Source organism: Carcharodon carcharias, chromosome 9 (assembly GCF_017639515.1).
Source record: "Carcharodon carcharias isolate sCarCar2 chromosome 9, sCarCar2.pri, whole genome shotgun sequence".
NCBI classification, from domain to species: Eukaryota; Metazoa; Chordata; class Chondrichthyes; order Lamniformes; family Lamnidae; genus Carcharodon; species Carcharodon carcharias.
Genome location: NC_054475.1, coordinates 167746295 through 167762614, shown reverse-complemented (window position 1 = coordinate 167762614; position 16320 = coordinate 167746295). Strand labels below are relative to the sequence as shown.

At 45.2% G+C, this 16320-nt stretch overlaps 1 protein-coding gene across 2 annotated transcripts in view; it reads right to left on the bottom strand.

Moving 5' to 3' along the window:
- Window positions 1–16320, bottom strand: part of mcf2a (MCF.2 cell line derived transforming sequence a) — a 204617-nt gene that overhangs the window by 91958 nt on the left and 96339 nt on the right. For both annotated transcript variants that reach the window (XM_041196456.1, XM_041196457.1), the window contains exons 5-9: window positions 12832–12951; window positions 11924–12040; window positions 6234–6383; window positions 4731–4846; window positions 3683–3797 (exon numbers count right to left, since the gene is read on the bottom strand). In XM_041196456.1, the coding sequence (XP_041052390.1) occupies window positions 3683–3797; window positions 4731–4846; window positions 6234–6383; window positions 11924–12040; window positions 12832–12951 (618 nt within the window). The remainder of the gene's footprint in view (window positions 1–3682; window positions 3798–4730; window positions 4847–6233; window positions 6384–11923; window positions 12041–12831; window positions 12952–16320) is intronic.

The window sequence follows — 16320 nt, the reverse complement described above, 5'->3', positions numbered from 1 at the left end:
TGGAAGGGCAGTGGATGTTATATACATGGATTTCAGTAAGGCCTTTAACAAGGACCCTCATGACAGACTGGTACAGAAGGTAAAGTCACACGGGATCAGAGGTGAGCTGGCAAGATAGATACAAAATTGGCTTAGTCATAGAAGACAGAGGGTAGCAGTAGAAGGGTACTTTTCTGAATGGAGAGCTGTGACTAGGGGAGTTCTGCAGGGATCAGTGCTGGGACCTTTGCTGTTTGTAGTATACATAAATGATTTGGAGGAAAATGTAACTGGGCTAATTAGTAAGTTTGCAGACGACACTAAGGTTGGAGGAGTTGCAGATAGTGAAGAGGATTGTCAAAGGATACAACGGGATATAGATCAGTTGGAGACTTGGGCGGAGAAATGGCAGAGGGAGTTTAATGCGGACAAATGCAAGGTAATGCATTTTGGAAGGTCTAATACAGGTAGGAATTATACAATAAATGGCAGAACCCTTAAGTGCATCGACGAGCAGAGGGATCTAGATGTACAGGTCCACAGGTTACTGAAAGTGGCAACACAGGTGGATAAGGTAGTCAGGAAGGCATATGGCATGCTTGCCTTCATTGGCAGGGTTACTGCCAATATAAAAGCTGGGAAGTCATGCTGTAGCTGTATAGAACATTGGTTAGGTCACACTTGGAATATTGCGTGCAATTCTGGTCGCCACATTACCAGAAGGATATGGAGACGTTGGAGAGGGTGCAGAGGATGCTGCCTGGTCTGGAGGTTATTAGTTATGAGGAGAGGTTGGAGAAACTCGGATTGTTCTCACTAGAGCGACAGAGATTGAGGGGCGACTTGATAGAAGTTTACAAAATTATGAGTGGCATGGACAGAGTAGATAGTCAGAAGCTTTTTCCCAGGGTGGAAGAGTCAATTACTAGGGAACATAGATTTAAGGTGAGAGGGGAAAACTATGGAGGAGATGTGCGGGGCAAGTTTTTTACGCAGAGGGTAGTGAGTGTCTGGAATTCGCTGCCAGAGGAGGTGGTGGAAGCAGGTACGATAGTGATGTTTAAGAGACAGCTTGACAAATACATGAATAGGATGGGAATAGAGGGATATGGACTCTGGAAGTGCAAAATGTTTTAGTTCATGGGCAATATGATCGGCACAGGCTTGGAGGGCCGAAGGGCCTGTTCCTGTGCTGTACTTTTCTTTGTTCTTTGTTCTTGCCAAACTCCCTTCTGCCTTAACTGGCCTATAATTTCTATGCCTTCCACACTCACTTGCTTTCTCTTCTAATTTTGGCTGTGCATCTCCCACTACTGAACCTCGTCTCAGGATCCCATCCCCTAGCTAAGTTAGTTTAAACCCTCCCCAACAGCACTAAGCAAACCTCCCCGCAAGGATGTTGGTCCCATTCCGGTTCAGGTGCAACCCGTCCACCTTGTACAGGTCCCACCGCCCCCAGAAACAGTCCCAATGTCCCAGAAATCTAAAGCCCTCCCTCCTGCACCATCTCTCCAGCCACGCATTCATCTGGACTAACCTCCTATTTTTATACTCACTAGCGCGTGGCACTGGAAGTAATCCAGAAGTTACTGCCTTTGAGGTCCTGTTTTTTAATCTCTTTCCCAGCTCTCTAAATTCTGCTTGCAGGACCTCAGCCCTCTTTCTACCTATGTTGTTGGTACCAATATGTACCATGATCTCTGTCTGTTTGCCCTCCCCCTTTAGAATGCCCTGCAGCCGTTCAGTGACATCCTTGACCTTGGCACCAGGGAGGCAACAAACCATCCTGGAATCACATCTACGGCTGCAAAAACACCTGTCTGTTCCCCTTACTATCGAGTCTCCTGGCACTATTGCTTTTCCCCTCTTTTTCCTCCCCTCTCTGTGCAGCTGAGCCACTCAGTGCCATGAGCGTGGCTGCACTCCCCAGAGGAACTGTCACTCTCACCGTTTTCCAACACAGAAAAATGGTTCTTGAGCGGGGATTTCCTGACTACCTGCCTGACCTCTTTCTTCTGACTGATGGTCACCCATTCCCTCTCTGTCTGCACTTCCGTAAGCTGTGGGGTGACCACATCTAAAAACGTGCTGTCCCCGAAACTCTCAGCCTCGCGGATGTACCTCAGCTCCGAACCTCGGAGCTCAAGTAGCTGCAGCTGGTGGGGCTTCCTGCTCACGTGGTCAGTCAGAGCGCAGGGAGCGTCTAGGACTTCCCACATGTTACAGGCAGTACATAACACAGGACTGAGCTGCCCTGCCATGGCTCTAGTTGAAAAATAAACCCTTACTTTAAGTTAGAGTAAAAATAAAAACTAGAACCCTTACCTTTCCTTAGCTTAATCTATTTTAAACTGGAGAAAAAAACTGGAGAAAAACACTTACCCACTACTCACCAATCAGATCTTACCTTTTTGCTGACATCACTTTTTGAAGCTTCCCTGCACATGTGCTGGTGTTGATCTCTCCGCCGCTCTCTCCCGCTGTCTTGTTATTTTCAACAAAAACTGACCGCAGGACAATCTTCCTGGACTGCTTCACCGTGATGCTGACTGCAGGACTCTCTTCCCGGACTGCTTCACCATGATGCTGACCACAGGACACTCTTCCCGGACTGCTTCACCGCGATGCTGACTGCAGGACACTCTTCCCAGGCTGCTTCACCATGATGCTGACCACAGGACACTCTTCCCGGACTGCTTCACCGCGATGCTGACTGCAGGACACTCTTCCCAGACTGCTTCAACACAATGCTGACTGCAGGACACTCTTCCCAGACTGCTTCACCACGATGCTGACCGCAGGACACTCTTCCCGGACTGCTTCACCGCGATGCTGACTGCAGGACACTCTTCCTGGACTGCTTCACCATGATGCTGACTGCAGGACACTCTTCCCGGACTGCTTCACCGTGATGCTGACTGCAGGACACTCTTCCCAGACTGCTTCACCATGATGCTGACTGCAGGACACTCTTCCCAGACTGCTTCACCGCGATGCTGACTGCAGGACACTCTTCCCAGACTGCTTCACCATGATGCTGACTGCAGGGCACTCTTCCCAGACTGCTTCACTGCGACGCTGACTGCAGGACACTCTTCCCAGACTGCTTCACTGCGACGCTGACTGCAGGACACTCTTCCCAGACTGCTTCACTGCGACGCTGACTGCAGGACGCTCTTCCCACTACTTAAAAAATAAAGACTCACCAGCTATTTACTTCTCTTCTCTTATCACATAGGGAGATTAATTGAAATGCTGCACTTACCATCAAAAAAATCATTGTTATAACATAGGAGAATGTGTCAGCTAATGAGATACAAACAGCAATGAAGTACCAATGAGATAATCTGTTTTTTTAGTGATGTTTGTTGAGGGGCAATGGGGAGAATTCCCCTGCCCTTATTCAGATATTGCCAGGCGATCCTTTACATTCAACTAAGACGGAAGATGAAGCCTTGGCTTCACTTCTCACCTGAAAGATGGTACCTGAAGCTGTGCAGCATTCCCTCAGTAGTGGACTGATTTTGTGCTCATGCCTTTTGAGTGGAATTTGAACTCACCACCGTTTGACTCAGAGGAGGATGAGGTACCCACTGAGCCACAGCTGATATTGTTAGCAGAGGAATTAAGCCAGGGAATCTGGTAGAAATGTATTGATGAATCTTGCATATTGATCAATTCTGTTAAAAGATCAGGCAATTACCTCTTCAAAAGCATGTTCAAATCTCCAGAGCTGTAGACACTGTTCAAGTTTAAGCAGATGCTTTTCCCAAAAGCCGTCAAACGCTGTTTCCATCTCATGCAACTGAGCAAGGAGCCTGTGTTCAGAAATAGAACTGCGATAAGATAATAAATCTACTTCAAGTGACTCAGTCCCATTTACAGGCAATTTTTACAGCACAGAAACAGGCTACTCAACCTAACAGATCTGTGCTGGCAGTTACACTGCACATGAACTTCGTTACTCCACTTAACCCCATTAAAAAATCTTTTGCTTTCTGTCCCCGCAGATTGCTGAAAGGAGAGGCATGTTGCTGAAGTTTTTCATTCTGCACTCATCAGGACAAATGCAAGAATGCCAAAGTTCAAACAATCACCACAATTTATACTAGAGGAGAAAAGAGTGTTGCCATGGAGAAAACAACATATTTAACATGAATGAATCTCTATCTGAGGTTAGCAAATCATTGTATAGGACGGGTTTTATTGGATTTTCTTATTTCAAAGTATGAATTCAACAGAACGTTCTCAGATTTCAACCACCACCAGGGAACGGTCAAGAAAAAGTTTGACTGGATTATAAAGGTGAAGGGGTGATTTGATGGAGATATTCAAGATTTAAAAGGAATTGGTAGGGCAGATGGAAAGAAACATCTTCCGCTGGTGGTGGAGTTTGGGACAAGGGTCGTAACCTTAAAATCAGAGCCAGGTCTTTCAGGAGAAAAAGTCAGGTAACGTACACAAAGCATGGCAGAAGTGCCAATTAATAGTTTTATTCTCAGGGTGATCCATTTTTGCTAGGTGAGGGTATTAAAGGATATGGAACCATGACATATGGATGGACTTAGGATAAAGATTTGCCATGATCTCACCGAATGGTAGAACAGGCTAAAAGGGCTGAAAGGCTTCCTGCTGATCCTATGAATCCCTAACAAAACCTGAAAGCTCCTTGAGCCTGCTTTCCAAAGTGGATTCCCAGAGAGCGAGTGAAATCAAGCCCATGGTCCTTTTAACGTCTCTTCACCGCACACCTTTTCACAGTTGCTCGATCTCCATCCTTCTCCATCGTACTCTGTGCATTACCGTCAGGCTCCATGAGGTTGGTCAGAAGCAGGTCACCCTCCTTTATTACCCTTTGAACATCATTCTGTACAAGACAACAAGCAGCAGCTAACTCAGCGAGACGTCTGGACAGAAGTTTCAAATCACCATTACAAATCAACAACGACCTGCACTGAAATTGTGCCTTTAACGTAACAAGACATCCCGGAGTTCTTCACGGGAGTGATTATCAGAAAAAAACAATTGACACTGAGCCACATAGCGAGGTAGACAGACGATCAAAAGCTTGGTCAAAGAGGTAGGTTTTAAGATGTAGGATTTAAAGGTGCATCAATACCAGGTGTTGTAAAAAATTGAACAAGCATTTTTCTAGGGCCTTTCATGACCTCAAGACATCCCAAAATACTTGCCACACAATGATGCACTATGGAAATTTTGTAATGTAGGGAAATATGTCAGCCAGTCTGCACACAGCAAGTTCCCACAAACAGTAATGCGATAATGATCAGCTAATTTGTTTTTATTTAACTATTGCCCAGGAGAACAGGAAACCCCACCCACCCTTCGCCCCTCCCAACCCACACCCCCCCGCTCCTCTTCAAAATACTGGCCATGGAATCTTTTACATTCACGTGAGAGGGCAAGAAGAGCTCTCAGTTTGAAGTTTCATCGGAAAGACGGCTCTCCGAAAGTGCAGCACTTCCGCAAAATAGGAAATGCTAGAAATACATCTCAGGTCCCTCAGCATCTGCAGAATGAAAGAATTAATGATTTTCATGTAGCCTCTTTGAAAGAAATCAAGAGGACAAAATTCCACCAAGGATCGCCCCAGTTGCCTGCTATAATTTTAGCAAAAGATTTACACAAACGTCAGAAAAACAGCATGTGAGTCATTTCTGGGATTTGCTTATCTGTGCTATATCAAATGAATTGAAGAGTCACAGAATCTCACAGCACAGAAGGCAGCCATTTGGTGCAGCACTCCCACAGTGCCATAATTGTCATAATGCTGTTTGTGGGAGCTTGCTGTGCACAAATTAGCCATAATGTTTCCGTCATTGCATTTCAGAAGTACTTCACTGGCTTCAGGAACATCCTGATGTCATGAAAGGTGCTGTAGGAATACAAGTCTCTTACTCTCTTTTGCACGAGTCCTGGACCTTCTGTATTAGAGGCACGAGTGCCACAAACTAAGCCAAACTTGCCTTTCGGCTGAGGGGGCTTCACAAGTATGTCCCCCTTTGCGTAGAGTGACATCAAGTCCTCGCTCAGAAACAGGCCATTTTCCAATCGGTCTGTGTTAGTGTTTATGTTCCACTAAAATTTCCCTTCACCTCTCTTTATTGCAACCCATCAGCACATCCAACTATTCCATTCTCCCTCACATGCAAATCAAACTTCCCCTTAATCCTGCAATGAGTGAATTCTCTGTATTTTTAACAGGTAAACATTGTAGCATTCACAGAGTTTACCTTCAGCTGATTGTATTTTTCAGTTCTTGCAATAAGTAGGTCCTCTACAGAATGTAAATCATCAGGCAGTTCAGCCTCAGCCAGATCTGTTCCAAATGCCTGCAGCATCTGGGCAATCTCCTTCACCATTACAGCAAAGCTCTCGATGGCCTGAGTACAAGAACACCAATACGTGAATGAAGATAACGCATAGTTAGACACAGGTTTCAACTGAATATTGAAATCCCTTCTCCCGAAAGCCCCAGCTCCTCTATAAACATGCCCGAGCATCTGCCCTGAGAGCTAAGGTGGGATCTTCCACATTTGATGCCGGCTGAAGGTGTGGAGAGGGAGACACCATTAAAGCACAATCAAGATTTTCCAAATTATTCAGAAAAGCAGCTTGTGCTGTAAAGCCGGGTTTGGCTCTGATGCAGAGAAAGAAGGAAGACATGCATGAGGAAAAAAATATTCCACCAATTAGGTTTCACCAAAGTCTTCCATTTATTCAAACAATGATTGCAATCACTGTTTCACTAAATTCATTCAGCGCGGTTGCCAACTCTGGTTGGATGGATTCCTGGAGGTTTCATCCACTCAGTCAAAAAAAAATCCCCCCTCCAGTATTCTTATAACTGATACGCAAGAGTTCAAGTAACTGAAAAACATTTTTCATGTCTCAAGGCTTCCTCTTCCCTTAGTTTTCTTACAGCAGGTATCCCGGAGATTGCTCTTTAGCTTGAGGAGGCTCCAGAGCAATTTTGGAGGTTTGGCAGCCAGCGGAGAGGTCACTGCTTTCGCTGTTGTTTCTTAAACTGTGGCCATGAAAGTGGGAGAGCTGGTGAGCAAATACACAATGGGTTTGTCTGTAAAACCCACTCTCTGCTTCTTTAGCTGAGGTGTTAGTGACAGCTTGTACTTATTTTGAGCCCATATGCAGAGAAACATTTCACAAAGGAGTTAAGAATAATCGGCTTCAAGCCAACGGAGCAGCAATTAGAAGTGGAAATGCAGGGAACTTGTTGACACATGGAAAGGTCGACGCAGATTGTATTGGTACATTTAAAAGGAGGTTTGTTGCAAGCACAAGGCAAAGGCAATAGAGGGATGCAGAAGTAGAGTGAGAAGAAGTAAATAGTGGGAGAAATTTCATGTGGTGCATACACTCCTGCTTAGGCCTGTCTAAGACCAGCACGGCCTGTTTCTGCGCTTTAATCTCTCGAATGTCAGGGTAGGGCCTGTTCAATCGAACAACGACCTGCTGCAATATTTAGCCAATGTCTTACACTGCCTGAAAAGGCAGAGGTTTAAGGAGTGAATTCCAGAGCTTGGGACCCAGGCAGCTGAAGGGAGGGGGAATGTGGAGAGTGGAGTGGGAGAGGGTTACAAAGTAAGAACCGGAAGGGATTAAAGATCCCTTTAAATGAAATTAGATTAAAGAGGATGAGAATTTTTAAATTTTTGAGGAATTGGTCCCCTTGGTTTGCCAGGGCAGGGCTAACAGCAGAGATTATAGAGGCTGGAGGGAGGGAGAATGCTTAGGGGGGGCACTGAAATAAACCCATATAAAGCAGAGAGAAGGATTTCAGCAGCAGAGGGCAGGGTGCAAACGACTATTACAGGGAGTTTTGGTGATGAAGGCGGTACTGGTCTGGAGGGTCAACTCAAAATCAAACAGGATGCGACGGTCCGGTTCACCCTGAGACAGTGAGCAGTGGGGGGGTGATGGGAGTGAGTCAATGGGGAGAGTACAGAGTTTGTGCCAGCGGCTGAAGACAACAGCTTTGGTCTTTCCAGTAATTAGCTGGATCGGTGGATCTGGCAGCGCTGAGGCAGTTGGAGATGGGTCGGAGGTGGGGTTGATGGGGTAGGGAGCTCAGCGCAAAGTAGAAGCTGACCCCAACTCTGCGGATAGTGTCCTTTCCAGTCGCAACCCCAACTGCCCTCATTCTGCTCTCATACAAATTGGTGTTCTGAGCTAGGATTTATACCCAGTGAAGCAATTTCCTTAGGTACAGAAAATCCAGTGATTTACAGAGGCCAACTCTTGCTAATGGTCAGCTTGGACCAAACCCACAAAAGATCGTTACTTCAGCAGTGTACCTAAACAGCCAGCAAGACAAGCACTCAGAGATAAACCATGTTGACAACATTCTTGTTTAGCTCAATCATGTGTCACAGAAAATTTACAATAGAAGAGGCCATTCAGCCCATCCTGTCCATTCCAGTTGATGAAGCACTACCCAGCCTAATCCCACCTTCCTCCTTCAGTACAGGTCATAGTCCTTCAATTATTCTTCAAACTGTGGTGAGAGTTAGTGTCCCTACCACCCTTTCAACCTGAATGTTCCAGTTCCCGACCAGCCTCTGGGTGAAAAAAAACGTTCCTTCATTTCCCCTCTAGTTCTCCTATCAATTATGTTAAATCTAAGCTCCTTGGTTTTTGACCCCTCTGCTAAGGTAAATAGGTCTACTTATTCTATCTTGGCCCCCTCATAATTTTAAATAAGTCACCCACCCCCTCAGCCTCCTCTCAAAGAACTCCAGTGTATCAAATCTTTCTTCATAGCTAAAATTTTCCAGTCCAGGCAACATCCTTGTGAATCTCCTCTGCACCCTCTCCAGTGCAATCACATCCTTCCTATAGTGTGGTGACCAGTTCTGTATGCAGTACTCAAGCTGTGATCTCACTAATGTTGTATACAGTTCTATCATAACCTCTCTGCTCTTATAGTATGTGCCTCGTATGAATAATATCTCCAGAACCTTGGGAAGAGTAAATGATCCTGATTCAGAAACCCAGCAGATCCACAGGGAGAGCAGATACTTAGCCCCTCTGTACAACAACACTCACCCTATGATCCCCAGTGGACCACTGCTTCCTGACACGGTGATTAAGTCCTAGTCAAACTCATGATGTAGAGCTGAACTATATAATAAAAATTATCACTAGACACTTTTATTATCAAACATCGCACCATCATCCCTACACTGTGAATATGCAGTCTCCAGGGTAGACAATCACTACATCAGCAAAGACTTGCCAATTCAGATTGACTTCACCAACCTACCATCAACTTATCTCAAATCTTGATAGCCATTTTGAACAGCCATAGAGCCCTTCAGCGACTTTGATGGCCAACGGTATAAATCTTGGAAGAACTGCGACATATCAAATGGATCCTGTATGGAGGACCCCACAGTACAATGTGAAAGATGAAACATCCCTCACAAATAGTAGACAACCACTAACCACCTCAGAGGCAGTCATAATAGAGGCTGCCACCTTCTCCACGTGTGGAAGATTGAACCACCCCCATCATGTAGGAACATAGATCTTAGGAGCAGGAGCAAGAGTAGGCCATTCTGTATTTTGAACCTGCTCCACCATCCGATACAATCATGGCTGATGTGGTTGTGGTCTCAACTCCACTTTGCTGTCTGCCTCCCAAAACCCTTGACTCCCTTGTCTATCAAAATTCTGTCTAGCTCTGCCTTGAATAAATTCAGTGACCCAGCCACCACTGCTGTGACTGCGGAGCTTCTAATCAGGTCCAGGGGCACATCATCGAACGCAGCCCTCGAAGGGGATTCACAGGCCTACAAGAAACCCATCTTGTTACACTGGAAGATTTGGCTTGGACATCTGGATAATATGGGTGGCGTAGTGTTTGTGGATAGTAATTCTGAGGCCCAGGCTAAAGCTTTGGGGAACAGGTTCAAACCGTAGCATGCAGGCTGATGGAATTTAAATTCAGTAATAAATTTGGAATTATAAAGCTAGCTTCAGTTATGGTTACCATGAAACAATTGTTGTAAAAACCCACCTGGTTCACTAATGTCTTTTAGAGAAGGAAATCTGCTGTTCTTATCTGGCCTGGTCTACATGTGACTGCAGCCTTTTGACTGCCTTCTGAACTGACTTAGCAAGCCAATCAGTTCAAGGGCAATTAGGGATGGACAAAATATGTGGGCCTTGTCAGCTAAGCACACACCTCAAGAAAAAGAAAAAAAGAAACCGATATTGAGAATTGATTTGTGTTTTGCTAGTACGATTCAAAAGAAGATGCAGGTTGCAGCAAACTAAAACTACCCTTTTCAAACCTTCGTTGAAATTCAAAAAGGATGAACCAGCAAGGTATAGAATATAAAGGGGCAGAGAAATGAGCTTTGATGGATTGGATTTCCAGGGTATAGAGGCTGAACGATACATACGGTTTCACTGTTAGTGAGCATTGCTCGTCAACACGGAAGAAGCAAATGAGAACCACTGATCTTTCTTCATAGAACCACACAATAAAACAGATAATGCCACAGAATTCTTGCTCTGGTTTGTTTCTGAGATTAGAACAGCGGAAATTGCTGGTTCATTGTAGGTATCAGCCTCCGATTAATTATGCACCATGGTTCTGATCTGTTCAGCCTAATGTTAAGCACCATGGCAGAAATGTGGGTCAGTGAAACCTCGCATCTATTCACATCTGTCTGCTTTGGCAGGACTGAAGTCTGTTGATAAATAATGTAATTTATATTGTGATACTCCAAAGAGTTATAAATTTATAATCATTATTTTGGAGTAAACAGAAAGCGGCTGCATTTATGGTCATGGTTGAGATTGCCTGCCCAAAAAACTTCGATAAAAGGAAGCCCAACATCACACTACAATGCACAAGTGTTTACTTCCTGAAGTTGCACTCCTGGCCTTGCCGGCTGGTACCACACACAAATTCTGGGAATTTGATCCCACTGGGTGAGGTTCTAAAATGGGGGCAGGATTTCATAAAACTGACTTTGTAAACCTGCAGGTTAGTGCAGGTGATACTAAAACATTCATATCCTCGGACCAGTTGAAATTATATAGTGTCCCCTTTTCTGATTACAGGTTTAAAACTGTTGTCATATACGAACCCAATCACATGACATTCCTTCGTTTCAACCCATTAGTTTGAAATCAATGGGGCCACTGTTAGAATTGTGGGGAGAGAAAGTTTTGTTGCATAAACACCACCAGTAACAAGCCTTTAGAATTACTGCACACACAAAAACGTAAAATAATTCAAGAGATTAAGAGTCAGGAGTTTCACAAATCACCATGGAAACCGTCAATCATGATTTAATCTCCTTAAATCCAACACCAGTAACACAGGAGTCTGAATCGCCTGAACCGGTTTCAAGCAGCTAAATTGGACCAAGGCTTGCAAACATCACATGGAATTATACAGAATTTCACTGCACAGAAAAAAATCATTCAGCCCAATTGGTCTCTACTGGTATTTATACTGCACAGGAAGCTCCTCCTACCCCTCTTCATCTAACCCCATTGACATATACTTCCATTCCTGAAGAAAGAAAAATTGCAGGGCTACAGGGCAAGGGTGGGGGAGTAGGACTAACTGAGTTGCTTTTACACATAGGCAAGACCATGCATGATGGGCCAAATGGCCTCCTTGTGTTCTGTGACCATTCTATGATTCTATCCTGTCTCCCTCATCTACCTTTCCCTTAAATGTATCTATGCTATTCACTTCAAATACTCCCTGTGGTAGTAAGTTTCACTTTCTCATCACTTTCTGGGTAAATTTATAAGTAACTATCTTATATTTGTGGACCCCAGTTCTCTACACCTACCCTGTCAAATGGCAGTGTTGAGGCAGAGTTTTGCTGGAGCTAATACATTCATCATGCGTCACCCACAGTGTAGCTATACTTACAGTGCGGAACAGGATCCATTCATTGTGGCAGTAGTCAAGGGTGCCTCCAAACTCATGAGTCAGGTGGGTTTCATCAATATACTTCAACAACTCTGTGACCGAATTCAGCATAACAACCTGCAGGAAAAGCAAAGGGAATCATCCCACCCATTTCAGAAAGGAGCTTTCACCTTCAGCAAGGAAGGTAGAATGGTGATACAAAGATAAACTGTGCACTTCTTGAGCGGTTTTCATGAAGGCAGGACAGCCCCAAGCGATTCACAGCTGTTAATGTAACACATGAAGTGCAGTCACTGTGTAGTGTACGAGATGCATTGAAGTTAATGGGAAGGCAACCCAGCACATTAATAACACTGACAAATTACAACTCTGATTACATCTGCCTGGAAAGCGCTTTGGGTATCATGATGTCAGGAAAGATGCTAAAGAAATACAAGTTTGTTGATTAAAGATGAGGGAAAAAAGAGAAAAAGGAGAGATAGAGAGGAAGAGAGATATAGAAAGAGGGAGCGACACCGAGAGAGAGGGTGGTGGGTAGGGGCACTGGGGGGTTTTGTGGGGTGGGGGGGGGGGGAGTGACACGGAGAGCACAGAGAGGGGGGGGGGGGCATGGGGAGTGGCGGGGTAAGGGACACGGAGCGGGGTGGGAGAGAGACACGGAGAGGGGTGGGAGAGAGACACGGAGAGGGCAGAGAGACACGGAGAGGGAGAAAGACACAGAGAAAGCGAGAGACAGAGTGTGAGAGGCACAAAGAGAAGTAAAGCCGCAGAGAGAGGGAGAGAGACAGCCAAAGACTGAGAGTCACAGACACAGAGATTGAGAAGGGACAGAGGAGGAGAGAGAGAGAGAGACACAGAGAGCCACAAAGGCGTGAAGAGACACCAGGAGGTAGAGGGAAGACTCTTACTGGTAATTTCAGGATAAAGTCGTCCTGATTGAATCGGAAGCTGATATCGGAGATGGTGCGCTGGAAGAACCCAGTCGGCCGTAGCACCAGGACCAGCTGCAGGTTTTCTGGACATGTGGCCTGGAGGGGACAAAATGTAAAAGGTTCATTTCTTGCACAACTTTCACAGTATCTGACAATTCAGAGCAAATTCCTGGGGCGTCCCCTTGTTGGGATGAGAGGGTAGTGGGCAGGCTTACCAGAGAACAGGAAGGTTAAACAACAAGTGGATTCCACAGCTCACAATCCTACCCAGCAAAGTTCCACACTGACGCGTTTGCCCATATTCACACTAAAATTCTACAAGTCAAAAAAAAACTGCTTTACATTCATTCACAGGATGTGGGCGTCCCTGGGTCGCTGGCTAGATCAGCATTTATTGCCCATCCCTAATTGCCCCTTGAGAAGGTGGTGGTGAGCTGCCTTCTTGAAGCACTGCAGTCCGTGTGGTGTTAGGGAGGGAGTTCCAGGACTTCAACCCAGTGACAGTAAAGGAACAGCGACTTATATATGTAAGTATATATGTGTGTGTACATATATATATATATATATATATATCTCCATACACACACACATATATACTTGTGTATATATATATATATATATATATATATACACACACACACACACACACAAGTCAGGATGGTGAGTGGTTTGGAGGGGAATTTCCAGGTGGTGGTGTTCCCTTGCGCCTGCTGCCCTTGTCCTTCCAGTTGGTAGAGTTCACAGGTTTGGAAGGTGCTGCTGAAGGAGCCTTGGTGAGTTGCTGCGGTGCACCGTGTAGATGGTACACACACTGCTGCTTCTGGGTGTCAGTGGTGGAGAAATGGCACATTTGAGGTGATGGATGGGGTGTCCATCAAATGGCCTCCTTCATCCAGAGGGTGTCACGTTTCTTAAGGGATGTTGGAGCGTCAACTCAACCAGGCAGTTTACTGCAGCAACGACAGTGCGGTTAATCTGCCCGGCAATATTAATGTATAAATAACTTAGCAATTTGTGGTGAGGGGACAAGAACACAAGAGTTGTGAGTTACAAGTTGCTGAAGGATTCATGCAGCTTCACTGTTAGTGTCACAAAAAACACAGGTCACCCTCAACCTCCCACTGAGTTTCAAGAAATTGATGAAGTTGTGTCATAAATACAAATTAAACAGGTCCTAGGTGTTCAGGGTTGATACTTTATGCAGCAAGGGTCCTTTTAGTGATGCAATTCATGGTCTAAATATGGAACTCAACTTCTCAGGCCCAGAAAGGAAGCAACTGAAACAGTGAAGTCTCATTGCTGCAGCTAGAAAATTGTTCCGAAAGATTTTTTTAAATATACATTTTAAATCAGTTTTTAATTTTGTTGTGTTTTTATTTACCTCAATCCAATCTTTATTTCCCTCTCTTTGTTTCTTTCTGACCTGTTTTGACATTAATTCACCCGACTTCCTCCTCCATCAATCCCTCGGTTTCTTTCTCAGTCCTTAGATCTCATTGGTTAAGGATTTAGGCTGCAGGGGCCATTGTTCACCATGGCCCCAGATGCCCCATTGCCCTCACTGCACTGTTATCAGCTCACGCTCTCGACCAAGGAGCTCATGATCTCTGAATCAACCTCAGTCTGACTGAGGTTGTGCACCCCACTACACTCTCACTGAACTTGTCCTTCCTTCATGGTCTGTTGGACGAACTTTCACTCAAGTGATTGCAAACATGCAGCAGGAGGAACTAACAGCATCGAATGCGTCACCGAGCTGGTGTGACATGTATGGTGTTCCGATTCCGTGCAAAGACAAACCATATGTGTTTTAAGAAGTTGTTCAGAAAGTTGCTCATTCCTTTTGGGATCCAGACTGGGTGCTTTGGGATGAAATTTCCCCACAAATCTTCCATTACCAGCAGAAACCGAAGACATTTCTCCGGGTTTCTGTCAACCTTCCTTCAAAGTTACGGTATGATTTGAGCCCACTCTCTGGTCCGCTGCTTTCTGCAAGTCTGGCCCTAACTCGGGGCACTGAGATACATCCCCTGCAAAGGTGCAGGGGGTAAGAGGGCTAAGGTTGGAAGTGGGAGGGGAGGGGAAGGTGGGAGGCAAGCCAATGATTTAGATGGCTTACAATGAAAACTTATCACCAGAGCACTTTACTCTCAATGAAGTGCTTCTGAAATGTGGTCACAATTGTAATGGAGGTAACACAGGAGCCAATTTGAGCAGGGCAGCAATATTATTTGGGTTGTGCAACAAATATCAGTCCAGGACATTGGGGAGAACTCCCCCCGATCTTCTCTGCAAACTGGGCACGCATTTGTTTTACACCAGTTTATCCAGCTGAGAGTGCAGAAAGAGTTTCGGTTTAACATCTCAACCAAAAGGTGGAACATCCGACAGTGCAGCACCCTCTCAGTACTGCATCGGAGCGTCAGCCTGGATCCTGCGCTTTAGTTTCTGGTGTGGGATTGTGAACTCACAACCTTCTCATTCAGAGGGGAGTGAGCGCTACCAACTGAGCCACGAATGACCCCCCCACAGTGCTGCAGAAACCAAGTCTGACTAATTATTAACAGGAACAGGAATAAATTTGTTAATAAGTCAACAGAAATATGATGACCTCACAGATTTCCACTGTCAGTCTAAAATCCTGGGACCCCCACTTTGCAAACCAATTTACCAGAGACCCATGGTCTATAACAATAAGCTAGCACGTCCAGAGGAAACTTGGAAAGAAGTGAAAGGTAAGTGCAGAATAGCCCAGAATGCAAGTAATCAGTGGGGTGCCCCAACAAGCACTGAAACATCGCAGGAATGTTGAAACAGGGGCTTGTGACACCAAGTTGGTTTAATGAACAATCTACTCGGACAGCATCACTTGTAAAGGCTTTATTAGTTACTGAAGAATTGCACTATGATGTAATCATTCTTCCCTATTGATCACTGTTGCTGGGTCAAAATCCCGGAACTCCCTCCCTAACAGCACTGTGGGTGTACCTACACCACATGGACTGCAGCGGTTCAAGAAGGCAGCTCACCACCACTTTCTCAAGGGCAACTAGGGATGGGCAATAAATGCTGGAGGCCCAGCCAGCAAAGCCCACATCACATGAATGATATTTTTTTAAAATCACAATGTATAAAAATGCACACTAGTAGAGAAGCTAAGTAAGTGTATTTTATTTCTTTTCAGTGGTAGTGAATCACTATGATGCTCCTGTATAATAAATATGCACCATAATCTTTTTCCAGAGAGTAGTGAGCCTTTGGAATATGCTGCCAGCTGGTCTGGTGGGTGCTGGCTCTCTGCGCCGCCCTCAAGAGAGAGCTGGACAGATACCTGACTGGGGCAGAGATCAGGCTGTATAGAAGGCTGGTGTCTTTATAGACAACACCCAGTCTGAGTGATCTCCTAGACTGGGTTCCAACGCCTGAGGGGATTGGAATTTTCCAAACTTTATCGCAAATGACATC